Source organism: Ambystoma mexicanum, chromosome 4p (assembly GCF_040938575.1).
Source record: "Ambystoma mexicanum isolate Mex_15411 chromosome 4p, UKY_AmexF1_1, whole genome shotgun sequence".
Taxonomy (NCBI): domain Eukaryota; kingdom Metazoa; phylum Chordata; class Amphibia; order Caudata; family Ambystomatidae; genus Ambystoma; species Ambystoma mexicanum.
In genome coordinates this window covers 1,235,876,729-1,235,892,329 of record NC_090927.1, presented here as the reverse complement: position 1 = coordinate 1,235,892,329, position 15,601 = coordinate 1,235,876,729, and the positions used below count along the sequence as shown (strand labels likewise).

General features: G+C 41.5%; 1 protein-coding gene across 3 annotated transcripts in view; it reads right to left on the bottom strand.

The window, feature by feature from the left end:
* The window catches only part of ARV1 (ARV1 homolog, fatty acid homeostasis modulator), a 430,152-nt gene that overhangs the window by 378,443 nt on the left and 36,108 nt on the right, over positions 1-15,601 (bottom strand). For 2 of the 3 annotated variants that reach the window (XM_069606896.1, XM_069606898.1), the window contains exon 2: positions 7,571-7,690. The exons of the other annotated variant lie outside the window; for it this stretch is intronic. In XM_069606896.1, coding sequence (XP_069462997.1) covers positions 7,571-7,690 — 120 coding nt within the window. The remainder of the gene's footprint in view (positions 1-7,570; positions 7,691-15,601) is intronic. 3 annotated transcript variants of the gene reach the window in all.

The following is a 15,601-nucleotide window of genomic DNA, read 5'->3' as shown; positions in this document are numbered from 1 at the left end:
AGTCTCCCAAGTTGTGAACCACCCCAAAGGCATACTAACTATCAGTATATATATTGACTGCAAGCCCTTTGGAAAGTTCACAAGCTCGGGTTAACGCTATCTCTGCGGCCTGCGCAGAATTATGCGTGATTCTTAGTTTCCACAAAGTGCTTAATGTAGTGATCGCATAAGCAGCTGTGGATGTACCATCCGGAAGTTTGAAGCAGGAGCCATCACAAAACAGCTCTGCTTGCGGATTATCCAAAGGAGTATCTTTCAAATCAATTCTACCCTTTGTCTCTTTTTTGGTCGTATAAAAACAATCATGTGGCACTTCATCGCCGCAAGTAGTATCTTGTGGTAAAGGTAGGAGTTCAGCCGGATTAAGAACACAACCTCTTAATTTGAATGTGAGGAGCAAACGAGATCAATTCATATCTTGTCAACCGTGCAGAAGTGAGGTGTTGCGTTTGAGTTCGGTTCAGTAGAACATCTACAGAGTGAGGCACCATCAGGGTTAGATCATGGCCTAGGACCATTCCCTCACTCTGTTTTACAGACGCAGCAGCGACAGCTCGCAAACATCTTGGCAAAGCGCATGCTACAAGATCAAGGGCGGAAGAAAAGTAACCGCACGGCCTATTCTTCCTTCCATATTACTGCGTTAATACAGCCAAAGCACATCCATCACATTCATGCACAAACACAAAGGCCTTCTCATAGTTTGGTGTGCCCCAAACTGGTGCAGAGCATAATGCAGTCTTAAGCAAGTCAAACGATTGCTGGTATTCCGCATTCCATGGCAATGGCGAAGAAATGCCCTTCGTCAAAGCCAACATCGGTTTGATCACTAGTGAAAAAATTTGGGATCCACTAACTACAGTAAGAAGCCATACCTATCAAGGCTCTAACTTCCTTCTGTGTATTTGGGACAGACCTGCCAGAAATGTGTTTTATTCTTTCAGGTGTCAATCTTGTTCCCTCCTTTGACAGGAGATGGCCTAAATAGGCGACCTCCTGGCAACAATATTGAAATTTTTTAAGCGAAGCTTTGTGACCATGCTTAGCTAGATGGATAAGCAATAACAGTGCCCTCCTTACAGGCACTCTGAGTCAGCAGCTAAAAGCAAATCATCAACGTACTGAAGCAAAGTACAGGTAGAGGGCAATTCAAGGGTACCAAGTTGTTCTTTCAAAGCCCTCGTATAAATGCTAGGACTCTGTGTACCCTTGAGGTGTACGAGTAAATGTGAACGAGCGTCCCCCCTAAGGTGAACGCGAACAAGTATCTACTATCCTTGTGTATAGGAATACTAAAGCAAGCATTCTTTAGATCCACCACACTAAAGTAAGTAGCTGTACCTGGAATCATGGTTAGGATTGTCGTTACATCAGGCACAATTGGAAATTGTGGAGCCACAACTTTATTAATGGCATGTAAATCAATTATGAAACGGAATGGAATTGCATTATCGCCTTACTTGTACACAGGTAGAATTGGACTGTTACACAAACTGCCTGAAATTTCTTCAATCACCCTCAATGCACAAAATCGTAAACCATGCATTTCAAAGCTTGCTCGCCCTCAACTGAAATCTTATTCTGGGGAATGCGTGGCAGCTCAATTCCATGCTTCAAAACTATCTTAACAGGTTCAATCTGTAAAACACTGACATCATTGTCAACAGCCCACAAGCTCTCCGATACATTAATGAATTCTGTAGGCAAAGGTCTAGTCAAGAATTGCGAGACAGAAGATTGCTGTGGTGAAATCGTCAAGCGCACTCCATCAGAAGAACAATAAATCACTGCATTTAATTCTTTTAACAGATTCAACCCCAGCAAGTTCTCTCCACAATTCGAAGTCAACAGAAATGGACAGTAGTCCGTAAAGGGACCCAAAGAAATAGCTACCGGCAAAGAAACCGGACAAACAACTGGTGTGCCAGAAAACCCTAAAACATTGGTTTGCCCTGACAATGGAATGTTTGGGACCCGTGAATCATCAATGGAATACTTCTGTGCTCCAGTGTCAATCAAAAACTGATGTTTCCTACTTCCCACCATCATTTCAACATAGGGACCTTTCTGATTGACGGGAATGGTTGTAGGTTCCAAACCCTGCTTCGGGCAATCCTAATGAAACAATGTCATCAAAAGGAAGCTCTTCAGATAAATATGCAGCGGAAGGATGATCAAATATGTTCCCGGTGTCCACACTTGAAATCTGATTATCCTGTGAGAAAGGTTGCTGAGGGTCCTGTGCAAAGTGACCTCTACCAGTGCCCCTACACCCGGGTGACCTCTGGATCGTCTACCCATATTTCCAAATGTATTATTTGAGCTTTGTTGAAGGACGGGGCATTGTGCTCTCCAATGACCCTCTCGATGACAATAAGCGCACTGGTTAATGTTCACAGGACCCAAGGGCACATTCCCCTGCGGGACATACTGACCTAATCTGAGAACTACCCCCTCTGGGGCCTCTAGCAATTTGCTGCAATAGCACTTTAGTTTTCAAATCGCCTTTTCGTTTTTCAACCCTACTTTCATTATTGACACGGTTCCCGTAGTACTGAGCCATGTGCAGTACTTCCGATTGTGATTTCGCCTGCCAATCTCTCTCAGAAGACATAATTTGTGACTGGATGTCAGGCAGCAATCCTCGCACAAATCTGTCTATGAACAACCTTTTCCCAGACTCTGTGCCTAGGTCTTGTCCACTGAAATCCAAGAATACCTGCTTGAACCGATTAAAGAACTCAGTAGCACCCTCAGACTTTCCTTGGACACAGACTGTAAGTTTGTCCCAGATAATTCTTTACTCTGGAATTATTATAGTTTTTAATAATTCTATCAGGCAAAGTTAGTATCACCTGAGGCGGTCTTTTCACCAGCTGGCCTTTCTCCATCGAGTCTAGTTATATTCACCCATGTGTCTCCCAACCCTGGTACGTCAATAGTTCTAACTTGTTTACACAAATCTACAGGCAGGAGTACAGGGAATAACAAATCAATATTGCCTGAGGTGAATACTGAGGATTGCAAGACGGACTCCATTTCTTTATAGAATCCTGTCGGATTTTTCCTAATATCAGGAATGGATTGCCTAATAGTATTCCCTTCCTGTCTTGAGAACGGGACGTGAACGAACTGTGATACATAATGTGCAGGAATGTTCACAGCAACTAGACCCTGTGCAGCATCGGCCGCAACCTCAACCTTCAGGACAAATGTCGAAGGAACCTCTCTCATAGGCAACTCCGAACGCTTACCAAGCAACAGAGCTAAATCGAGCGCTAAAGCAGTCGAAGTGTCAAGTGAAAAAGCTCTTGTGAATACTCTAACTCTGTGGGACAACTCATCTTTCTTTTTACACAATCATCCTGTAGGTACTCTATCATTACCTGTATCACTTTCCTCTGCATTTCTGGCATATACTGACTATACGTGTCATATACTTCAACTGGAGTTATCGACATATCTGAAATCCATTTAAGTGCGTCCTTCGTACAAATTTGTGCTTCCTCAGTTATCGATTGCTTCCTCAGTTATCGATTTATGACCCGGAAGGAACCTTTTCTGTACATACATACTTTCCTCCTTGTCATCCTCATTCTGTAACTTTTCTAACTCCTTTCTATACCCAAATAACCTCTCGACATGCTCATTTACCTTCTCCACAGTGTCTCTAGAAAACGCTAAAGTATTTAGATGCCTTAACCCTTGCGGGAGATCCGTATTTAATTTTCCCCACATTATACATAACTGAATCCCTAAAGCTTCAATAAACATTTTTTCTCAGGAAAATTATCCATATTACAAAGTGTGGCAAAAACACTAGGTTGACCATCCTTCTCCATACAATGCTTAGCCCATGCAATTAACTCTCGTTTCTTCTCCGGTGGTACAGTATTATGAGTGATAACCTTTGACCCTGCACCTCGATCGATTACAAGCGGCTCAGTACCAATTGGAAGAGAGGGAGCAGGCAAATTCAATGGAGGTACTGTAACTGGTGCAATAAGAGGTGGAGGAGCTGGAGGAAGGGGAACATTAGGAAGAGCAGCAACAACGGGAACAGCAGGTAGAGCAGGAGGAAGAGGCAAAGCAGCAGGAAGAGGAACATATGGAGGTGGCACAGAGGCATCAGGCCTTCGTTCATTTAACAATTTATCTATAAATTCATCGGAAGCATGGAGGTGTTTGGATGGATATATTTTTTGAATTCCAAGTGAGAAAGCCCTGTCCATATTTCTAGTCGATTCAGAATGTTTATCTTGGTCATACAATAATGCTTTTTCGGAGTTCGTCTTATGACGGCGTGCATGCTTCTCTCTACTTAAGTTGTTGCAACACTTTTTTCCAATTCTGCAAAACATCAAATGCTGCAGGTCTAGCCTTTTCCTTTAATAGATTTGACTCTAAATACTCAAACTACCATTGATTGGCCACTGAAGTTCGGAGGCATGTCTGGTTTGTCTGTGCCAAATGTCATTAAATACTATACCTCCAATGCCATGCTTATAGTACATGCCGGCGACCCCTCCTGTGGTGCCGGATGGCTAAATTCCAAAGATTGTCTATCGCTGCGGAACAATGCCCTGAAGCAGGTAGACCATTTCCCAGGCATATCAAATTATTGGTGTTACCTGGTCAATTGTGCCTGCAGATACAATGTGCCAAATTCTAATTTTCATGGTTGAATTAAGAGTTGGGTCACGACTCACCTGAACAAACCTAAGGTGGTCTGATCGGATTTCAAAGAATCTTACCCAACTAATCTTACCTTGTGTATGGTGATTTCGGCAAATCTGCCCGCCTCGATAAGTGGACCCTCGTCAAGATGCCGCCTCGGACCACAAGCTAATGGTCCAGGGATCGGGTCGTGCAGCGCTTCTGAGGTGTCGCGTCCCGTTCAGTGGGGCCCCTTTTTGTGTCACCGTCCGATCCCGGTCCGATAGCCTGCGTCAACCTTCAACAATCCGGCATCAATCTTGAGGGTCCCTATTCGGGCGCCAACAACAAAATCAAAATATAGAGGCGGAGTACCCCAAAAGGAAACACACCAAACACGGGTTACAAGGGAACATACAAAGTACTTTATTTTATACTGAATCCACTTACAAAAACAGAGCAAAATCAGATGGCTATCGGCCCTCCGTACAACACAACGAACTCCAGCGTGGTTCAATGTGTTCAGTGAGAGACGCTGTACATTAAAATGCATTCGCTTTTTATACACTTGGTGGGCACGATGTCCAGCCCCACTTCGGGTTAATATTCCACTTAATAAATCACTGATCTAGGGTTCGTGCTAAGTCTCGAACAACCGCATATAACTGGTTTGCCTTTAATACATGTATCAACAAGCCTATGCAATAACTGTGATCTGGGATTTTTCCATACTAGTCTTCTTAAACATTAATACAAAGCGGTTAAACAAGTGTTCTATGTTCAGTATTTGAATACATTGTTTTTATAGTATACTCGTGGCTTAGTTTCTTTACACGAGTAATCCCTTACACATAAGTCAACGAAGGACAAGGTCTCGGTTCATGACCTCAACAAGTGGCCTGCAGGCAAGTTACATATTGGCTATGTACAGAGGTCAAGACGGCCATGTTGTATTTTGGAATGACATTGTCCACCTTTTTAACTCGCAGGGTGACTTTTACGCAGTGAATCCTAAAATGGCGGATTGGCCTAAAATGGCGGCTTACATTGATTTTAGGTCAGGACCTTGCAACACGGATTCTTTCGCAAGGGACTTTCGAGCAGCTTTGCGTAGGCCAATATACATATATTTATTGCAATAGGAGGCACGATAGAATTTCTCTTGACAATTTGGCCATGAGATTAGAAATAGAATTTAGCATGAAGTCTTTGCCTCTCTGCACTGTTGTATCATAACATTGGCATACAATTCGGTAGTAATAGCTGCAGGAAATTAGGTTAAAACATCAAGACAATTCTGCTATTGAACCTCAAATCACACAATAAAATTCATGCTTGCTTTACTAGGTAATTGGCTAGGTATTTGTGTTTTCAACATTTCAATATATACAGGAGAGATAGAATGGCCAGACCTTAGAGAAGTAATGAAATGTGTATTCTGTCACAATTCTGAAAGCTGCTGCATAGTAATGATTTCCATACAGGTTTTGCACACGTCGGCTGGATGTCGCATACATTTTACTCTCTTGCAAAGGTGAAGTCCTTTTTACTCTCTTAAAATCACATTTACTCTGAAAGTTTAAAAATAGGGAGCAAAATACTCCCACCTCAAAATCTTATCTGGAGCACTGCCCAGGGTTCTATGTGAATCAACTTTTCAATATTTTTTATTTTGGGGGTTACACTCTAAACCCCCATTTCTCTATTGTTTGACCCGTTCTCCAACCTCCTCCCCACCCATTTTTAGCCTCTCCCCATATTTCTATTTTTTTTGTTGAAGTAATTTTGACGTCAGAAAGTACTTTGGAAAATAAACACACCGGCTTCCCAGCACCTGTGACTAGCCCATCCAGCACCCCCAATGAAAGGCAAGAAACTCCGTCCCTAGTTTCGGAATCTCATATTTCTTAGCATGAACTGGCCAGTAAACCATTAGTATGCCCTCTTATTTAAGGCACCAGGTACATGACTGCCCCATCCTGCTGTTTCTATTGGAAGTATTTCTTATCAAAACATCTTGTGCCTTCAGTAACTAAAATACATGAATGCCATAAATAAAGTATCAAGTAATAACAAGGAGATGTGTTGGAATGGACCATGACATACAACCCAATGCTCTCAAGGGGAGGGTCAGTGTTGTTCGGCTGCAAAGAAATTAAGATCAAAAGCAGTATGGCAGTTCTGAAGGAAAGGAGTGTGGCGCATCAAACGGAACAGATTGCCATGTTTTAAGTGGATGCAAATGTTAAGATATTGTACCTAAAAGATTGTCAATAACCAAGATCTAGCCGAGGACAATGACGTACAACAGAGGGACCTCGTGACTTCTCGGTGTGCATGCACACATGGGTGTGATGAAAGGATGGGCAGTGGCTCTTCTATTGAATCTGCTCAAGCAGCAGGTCAACAGCCATGCCTGCGTAAAAGTACTACATACTGATTGTGTTTTAATTAGAGTTGCCTTGCAAACTGGGATGTTGGTTTGAGTTGTACATGAGATTCTGTAGGTGGTGTTTGGGAGCGGGCTATGCGTCCGTAAACGTGGGTGGAATTAACGTTACCTTGACCTTTCCATGGGCCAGTGTCATGCTTTAACTCCATTTCCATTAAATGTGGTGTGTAAGCTTACCAAAAGTAGATTTTTTTTTTTTTTTTTTTTTTTTTTTTTTTTTTTTTTCCCAACCAACGTTCAGTGTCTTCCAAAATCAGATCACTGGCACCTACAAGGCAGCAAGAAGGGCTGAGCCATAACATAATGCTCCATGTCACTACATAGAGCTATACATAATATGTAGTGCGCATAAAGAAACATACTATACAATCATTTCATCCATGCATAATTTTTTCCTTTGTACTGTAAAAATGAGTAACTTATTATGCAACAGAGAACATAGAATATAAAATGTAGACATACATTTATCTGGGTGTTGAAAAGGATATGTCTGTAAGCTTGAGCCTTGCATAGTATTGCATTAATCAAGATGATAACCGGATCATACTCGATGTACTTATCTACTGCTTTCTGGCAAGATTTCTGAAATGAAGAAGAAAAGCATGTCAAGGGAAGCAACACCCACTTAAGATCTACGCTTTTTTGAGAAAAGTGAAGATCAAGGTTGGTGCACCACATCCATAGTTCATCCATAGTTCATTCATTAGTTCAGTCTTTCAGTGCCATGTCTCATCCGAACTTCCCTCTATTTTTTCCAAGTATGGAAATGGTTCGCATCGAGGAACATCATTTTTCATGTGCACAACCCACTAACAAGCTAATTCACTTTGTGAGCATGCTTAGTTACAGAGCTATCCTATGTATAGCGACAGAAGGGGATTTATTTCGCCCTCTTCCCAAACCACTGCAATTCTTTTGAAATCCCTATCAAAAAGTGGCATCTTGCATCACTTTTTCTGGATGAATTGGCTAAAAAACACACAGGTTTTGTATGTGGCCCATAAACTGGTCCAATACTTGTAGATCTGCCACAGTATCTAGCAAATGTAGTTTTGAGCTGCAAGAAATAAACGTATGTATCAAACGAAAGCATTGGATGCTCAGTATAAAGAATGTTTAGTTGTAGGTAGTCGGCCATGGGGAAGGGGGGACGAGGGGCGGTCTGTAGTTCGCATGTGTTGCAAAGAAAAAAATATCACTTGCAAAAATTCGCACATCACATTATTTGCCAGACCAAATGATGCCACCCGAAAAGGATGATACCAGTGTGCCAGAAAACATGACACTAAGAGTTCCTGTGCCACTACAATTAAGTAATTGAGATGCCAGGAGAACAAGTTTCTCGTAATTTGTCAGTAGGTAATTGCATCAGAATTGGTGCACTAGAGTATGATCATCAATTATTTGCCATTTACCATCAAGTTTACATTGCTTTAATAACAGAACAGTGACAACTTTTACTCTTGGTAAGAGGCATACCAGCCACTTCGATGCCCTAAAATTTGGCAAATACTACCCAACTAAAAAAAAACAGAGGGAAAACATGCTGAACAAAAAAATAGTGAACAGTGGATACATGAGAGCCTCACTGCCCGCCCCTTGCTTCCACCCATGAAGTGCCACAGAGATTTTCGGGTTAGTGGTATTAGCGGAGCAGTGTAACAGGAAGGAGCCATAATATTACTGCCTTTTATGGGGAAAACATCTTTAATAAGCATTACTATTTATAAAAGCTTCGATTACAAAATGTTATCTGTTCTACAGTTAACATATATTAACTCACCTAAAATGTATATCCATTGGCAATGCAAATTACCTTTTTACTCCCTGAAAAATCATTCGATTCCAAACGTACATAAATATGGAGTAAAATTGTATCTTAACGTTGCTTGTAACCCTGTCATAGCAAGTGAAAATCTCACCCTTCGTCACTCATCCAAAAGAAAATTAACCAAATTAGAGCATCCTGAGGTCCCTTAAGGATTCCCTTTAAAAACATAAAATTGCAAAGGTTTACCACACAGGTTAATTGAAGCACGATTCTGAGGTGTATAACCGATGGGGGGGGGGGGGGACATTCTCTGTAACTAGCGGTCGCTCTAGAGAACCTCAACCAGAGTTGCCCAACACCAGGCCTTGAGGGATGTATCCTGACGGGTTTTCAGGATATCCCTCGTTAGTATTCATGAGAAAAAATGTGCCTACATTTAGAATCAATGTATGCAAATGTATCATGAATATTAATGAGGTATCCTAAAAATCCAACATATTAACCCTTGAGGCCTGGAGTCGGACAACCCTGATCTAAACACATAATACAACATTATATTGAAAAGCCCTCAGCATCTGAGAACATAGAACTTTGTTTCTGACAGTTACATATTTTGTATTCACCCCTCTCACCCCCCAAGAAATATGCTCCTGTGCCCCACAGTCAGCCGTGCTGGTTTCTAATAGTTGTCAGTGTTCAGATCAAAGTGAGCTGAGCTCCTCTGTGGGTTTTTGCAATAACTCACCCATTAGGATAGTTGTATACGCACAATACCTATGCATGCAAAAAAAATATTTAAAACCTCAGCATCATACTATGGGCCATTTAAGAAAATGTCATGAATATGCACACACAATAATTTTGCAGTGCAACAAGGTTGTTTCCAATATCGCCTCCCCCTAATATTGTTGGATAGGAATATATAAGTGCTCAGTGAAACCATTCGTTTATAAAAGATACCTTAAGAGTCATTAAAGTCTGTTAATAGAACTCTAGAAAGTATGCAGATTGGTATTTTGAGGTGTGAAAATGTAAATACATGTGTGTGCCAAGCATAAGCATTTATAGCTGGGGTACAACAATCCAGGCAGGGATTGAAAGGGGCCAGTCTTCACATTGCCTTGTGCCTGGTGTTATGCTGAGTGCATTAGGCTACTGTTGAAGATGAAGCGCACGCTGGAACAAATCTCTTCACGAAGCACGGACTGTCATTTCTGAAAGTTGTATTAACGTAGCTGCAAGCACAAAGATTTTTTCACAAGCAGGTTTACTTTTGTGACTACTGCCACAAGCAGACGAACTTTTTCCTCACTTTCAAGAGCACTTGACACTCTAAAGTGAGGCAAATCGGGTGCAAGTTTGGCCGTATAGATTTGTAAAACTGTTTGGTACACAATATATTGCCTCTACATCAGGGAGCAAATTCAAGTAGCAAGCTATTAGCCAGCCGTAGAAAGGTCGCTCGCCACCTCAATTCTATACATTCACACAGCACATCTTTTCTTACTAGACAAGAGTCAAATACCACTAGCCAACGGCTAGCACGAAGTAGAAATGTTGTGCCCTGCTTTACATAATTGCACATTCAAATTAATCTCATTTTAAAATAAAATGGGACTGATTATGAGTTTGGTGATATTACTTCTGGTAATGTTGGCATGCTTATTTACCATTACTGCATGCAGTAATGGAAAAGGTCCACATGGCTCAGAGTTAGGCGAACCCTTCTGATATTCCCCATTTTGGAGTTACCACATGCAGAAAATGACTTGTAGCACTGAAACTGTTTGGCTGAGTGGTAAAACATGCAGTATTCAGAAATAATGCAGGATATATCTTTCCTGCCTAGCTTGTGGTTGGGGCCTTTATCATCAGAACTATTTTCATTGTCCTGCTGCACCATCAGACGCGTTATGTTCTGCAACAGTGATTTCACCAGCACTGTTAAATGACCACTAGCAAGTTTTTTAAAAAATGTTTCTACAGATTTGGGCAGCAATGAAATGGCGAATTATAACCCACTACTAAGAGATGCTGGTGATGTTTGGCAGCTAGCAATAACCAACGGAGTAAACCAGTGACGATGAAATGCTGTAACCAGGGAGCAGAGAAGCAGCTTAAGCAGGAAGTCGTAGGCCTGAAACCTTGCAGGTGGCGGAGTGGGAGCGTCCAGAAGCATTTGAATGCCTTGGAACCGAGAAATGCTACTGTTAAACCTTGTAAGCAAGTTAGCACTAGAGTTTGCAAGACGAACGGCATCTTGGGTACGAAACTGCTCTCGTACAGAAAAGTGACGTCCACAACAGATTCTATAAGAGGGGAAACCCACGGACTTGAGAGAATCATGCAAACTCTAGAAGCAGATGAACCTGAAAATAGGCCCGAGAAGGACAGAACAGATCCCAGAACAGTTTGGATCTACATACCCGACTGAACACTGACAAATGAAGTGCCTGATGGGAGATGCCCGTTAACTCGCCAAATATTGCTAAACCGCAAAAGGAAGAGGAAGAGTGTTTGGTACCAGAAAATAAAGTTAAGCCATGGGGTAGTACACTGACAGATGGTGGCTGGGGTTGTCACTTTCCAGCGAATGATAAAGCCGCAAAGGTACGATCATACACTAGAAAGGCAGTAAAAGCAACAGTGTATGGGAGTTGTTCCCCATTGCCCAGCTAATAGTAAGCCGCTAGGATAACCAGCTGCATAGCATATTGTATAACACGGGTTCTTCCCGTGGAATTATTTCAAACTTATGCAGATTTATCTTAAATTTTAAAAAAATTCAGACAATCCATGAATAGAAATCACTTTCAGCTCGTATGCATTCACTTTAGAAAACATTTGTTCAGTTCATGCTTCTAAGCACCTTCTAATGTAATAGTGCAAAGAAATGTATAATGAAGAAAGTGTTGCTGAAGCATAATGACTGCAGTTTAAAATCCAAAACATATTACAACACATTTAATCAAAATATTTAACATAAAAAGAAAAATTAAATAAAATCAACAAATTAAATGGAAATGAAATAAATGTACATTAAGACAGAAGTACATCCGCGTTACGTTTCACACAAACACTATTTTTGTTGGCTCAATCACAAGAGACAGACGATGCAAATATATGTTGGGGGATTGTAGAACATAGAGGGAATAATATTTTTACTATACAATGGATAGTGGTTAATATTATATAGGCATCGTGAAGAATCCTGCAAAGTCCTCACAGAAACCCTACCTAAAGTCTCCTCCCAGGTGGCCAGGGGAAGGCAGCTGCTACCTGATCTTAACCCTGGGGGTGGTATTAGCCAGGAGGATCACCTGGGAGGAGAAGGGCCCCAAGAGAATAGGAGGGTGCCGCTAGGAGAGACGCAATATTGGACTTCTTCAGAGGGAGGGATTTTCATGACACCAGAATATTTGATGGCCTCTTGCCAGAGTCCTCCCTTCCCAAAGCTACTTATCTTGTAATGAACATTGTTATGATCAGCATGGGAGTCCAAAAGTATTAACACCTTGACTTCTGATAAATGTAATTTCCCCCTTAAGTCGAAAACCAATCATTAACCAATTTAAAATCCTCCCCTAAAGGTGCATTTAATACAGATTGAATTAAATAAAGGTGAAGGCTGTATACATGATGTAAAAATTAATTCGAACACTCGGGACTTCAAATCCCACAATGCTTTAAATACAGGGACAAGGGCCTGAGAGGCCCAAAACTGCAATGTGCAGTCTGACCCACACCGGAGCGGGAATTTTGAATATGTAAAGCCTCCTCAGGTGCAGACCATTAGAACAAGAAGGCGGAGCAGCAGTAGGAGTTGCCAGCGCAGTTGCAGAAGCAGAGGAACGAAGATGCCAGAACCCCTGCTGTCTTTAATGTGGAGTCTGGTCCTGAGAGGGACATGGGTGTAGAAAACCTGAAGCTGTAAACTGACCAGCTGTTCCATGAATGAGAGAAGCTCTCTTTATACTGTACCTGTTCCCAGTGGCTGGCGAGCACTGCAGTGCAGGAGGAGCAAGGGAATGCAACCAAAGCTTACCGGATGTTCAGGAAAGCACAGAAGAAGCAGCGACAGCGGCGAACGCGTATGGAAAAGCCAGTGAGTTGTCCTATGATGGGAAATCCTGAAACACTCCGTAGTCGAACCCCGCTGAACAATGTTTTAAATACCGAATTAATATGAAGTTAAATTGGCAATATACTAACTTTGAAGGAAAGCCAATTGCGATTGCCAAAATAAAGAGGGGTAATATTAAAAGGAAAGCAATAACCACCATTGCCAAAGTAAAGGGAAGGCAATACTCCAGTAGACCTATAGCACGCATTGGCAAAATAACAAGAGCAATATTGCACAGAAATTGTAAATATTACAATGGCAAACTACGAGTTCTGCAAGCGGGGAGCCTTTCAGTCTGCTGAAAGGACCCCGCTCGCAGACCTCGACGGATGCACCAACACCATTCATTAATGGTGCTGGTGCATCCATCCTCCCCATTGGAGTCCAATGGGGAGAAATATTTTCCAGCGCCTGGGAATGGGCAATTACCGGGTCCGCCGGCCTGTAATGCCCCTGTAATTGCCCATTCCCCGGTGCCGGAAAATTCATGACTCCGGTGGCAGCTGTGCTGGTGTTTACAGGCCCGGCTACCGCCGACCTCGTAATGACCCCCAATGTACTGAAAATGAAGGTGCAAGATAATCCATAAATTACTTTTCCGGAGTCAACAGCAAGCTCACTCGCCTATCAAGTAATTATATTGTACTAGTCCTTTATGAGAATGTGCTCTGCTTGGAATTTCAAAAATATTGAACATTTTTATGTATAGTATTGCTTATTTACACAAATTGGCATGTATGGGTGTCTGTATGTACCATCGAATGCATCCTTATTATTTCAGTTCCATTTCGCTGTTTTCATCCGTACTAAAATGAGCACTGTTATAGGGAGATGCTGGAACTTCAACTACAATCATTTACTACTTTGCAACAGGTCCATAGTATGAGGTATGTGTACTTACAGTTCCCTTGCAAGAATGAAAGTAAATCCTACAAAGGATATCATTTGAGACTGAAATTCATGTAAGCTAGCACTGTTTCAAACTTTTTTGTTTTTGGTTCCTCCCGGAAGCAGAATAGATTACAAAGCAAACCTTGCAAAGCAAACTACTTCATTACAATCAGTATGTTCTGCACGTTGAACTCAGATCAAGTACCTATGTCATCTTTGAAGGTTATCAGGTGAGATCTGAAATATATATTATGGTCAAATAACATACACTGTTTTCAAGGGTATGGTCATACGAATGTTCGATTTGTGTTGCCACAACAAATCCTATATGGTTCGTAATCATTTTATACTACTTTGTGTGTAAGTGCCCCGTGGGATGAAAGATCTTGGTTTCCAGTATGATTGACTTTTTTTTTTAACCCAAGGTGTGCAATTAGAAGAGGAGGCATATGGACCAGAGGTATACATAACCTAATATTGAATATCATTGGGCATCACATTGCATTTGGAATACATTTTTACAGTGTAAAGTTTTCAAGTATGTCAAGTTGGTTCTGTTTGTAGATATGTACATATATGTTTATGTGGAAATTAAATTTGCTTTACTTAAAGTGCATTAAAAATGCTGTTTTTTTCAGCTTGATGGTGCGGTGGGCAAAGAGAAGGCCACGGTTTCGAAGCAAATTAAGAAAACAAGGGTAAAGAACGAACAAGTTTGTTTTGGAGAAGTTTTTAAGCAGATGTTTTAATCATATTAGGTTTTTAGTTTGAAAATGTTATCTGCTGTATGTGTGCTATACATTGAACAGGGTTTTCTATACATCTGTTAAAGGCCCAGAAGGAAGAGAAGGTTAAAGACCGAGACAACAAATGAAACCAAAGATGCCACTTGCCAAACTGATTTACAACTGGAGGAACTACTATTTGAGGCTCGGTGTGGTCCAGCCAATAATCAGACTCGTGATGCATATGTCTTGTGGCCGGAAAATGAATGCAATCTCACCTTACTAAGATTCCATGGACCATTGCTATTATGTGCAAACTTGAACAGATGAAACTGAAGATGCATTGCAATTGCTTGCAGACCCCTTGACAGTCTACACCCTCTAAAATTGTTCCTCCCAAGAAACCTTTAATGTTACCCGTTTCTCCAATTCATGTGGAACTATCATAGCCTGAACTAGGAGGCTTAAGCTTTGATGCAAAGGACTGAAGAATGTGCTCAAGATCTCAACTTCAGTCTGCCTGGTTTGGGGTAAATTGTCCACCACCGTCGAGTCGCAAAACACAGAACTGCAGGATGATTGGCTATTAAAGGAGCAGAAATACATTGTATTCGACAGCTGCCTGCTAGAGATTGTACAAATGCTGAAATGTGTCCATACAGTAAGAGGGAACATATGCAGGGATCATTGGTGAATGTGTCTCGTGTATTACAAGGCACCAACCTGAAAATCAATGCCAGCTGTGTCCACCTCCATAACACATTTTCATGGTCTGCTTAACCGATGCTGGGCAAAGTGCCTGTGGCAAATCTACTATGTTCAGCAGCTTTACTTTTCAGTGGGTCTACTTTCAGTAAGCTTTCCAGTTTGTCAATTTGTGGGACTTTAGTTCCTTGCTAAAACCCAGTACTACAAATATCAAAAGGTATTTCTAATTCCCCGCTATTAGTGAAGCCTTGAAGCGGACAGTACATTCTCTGGCA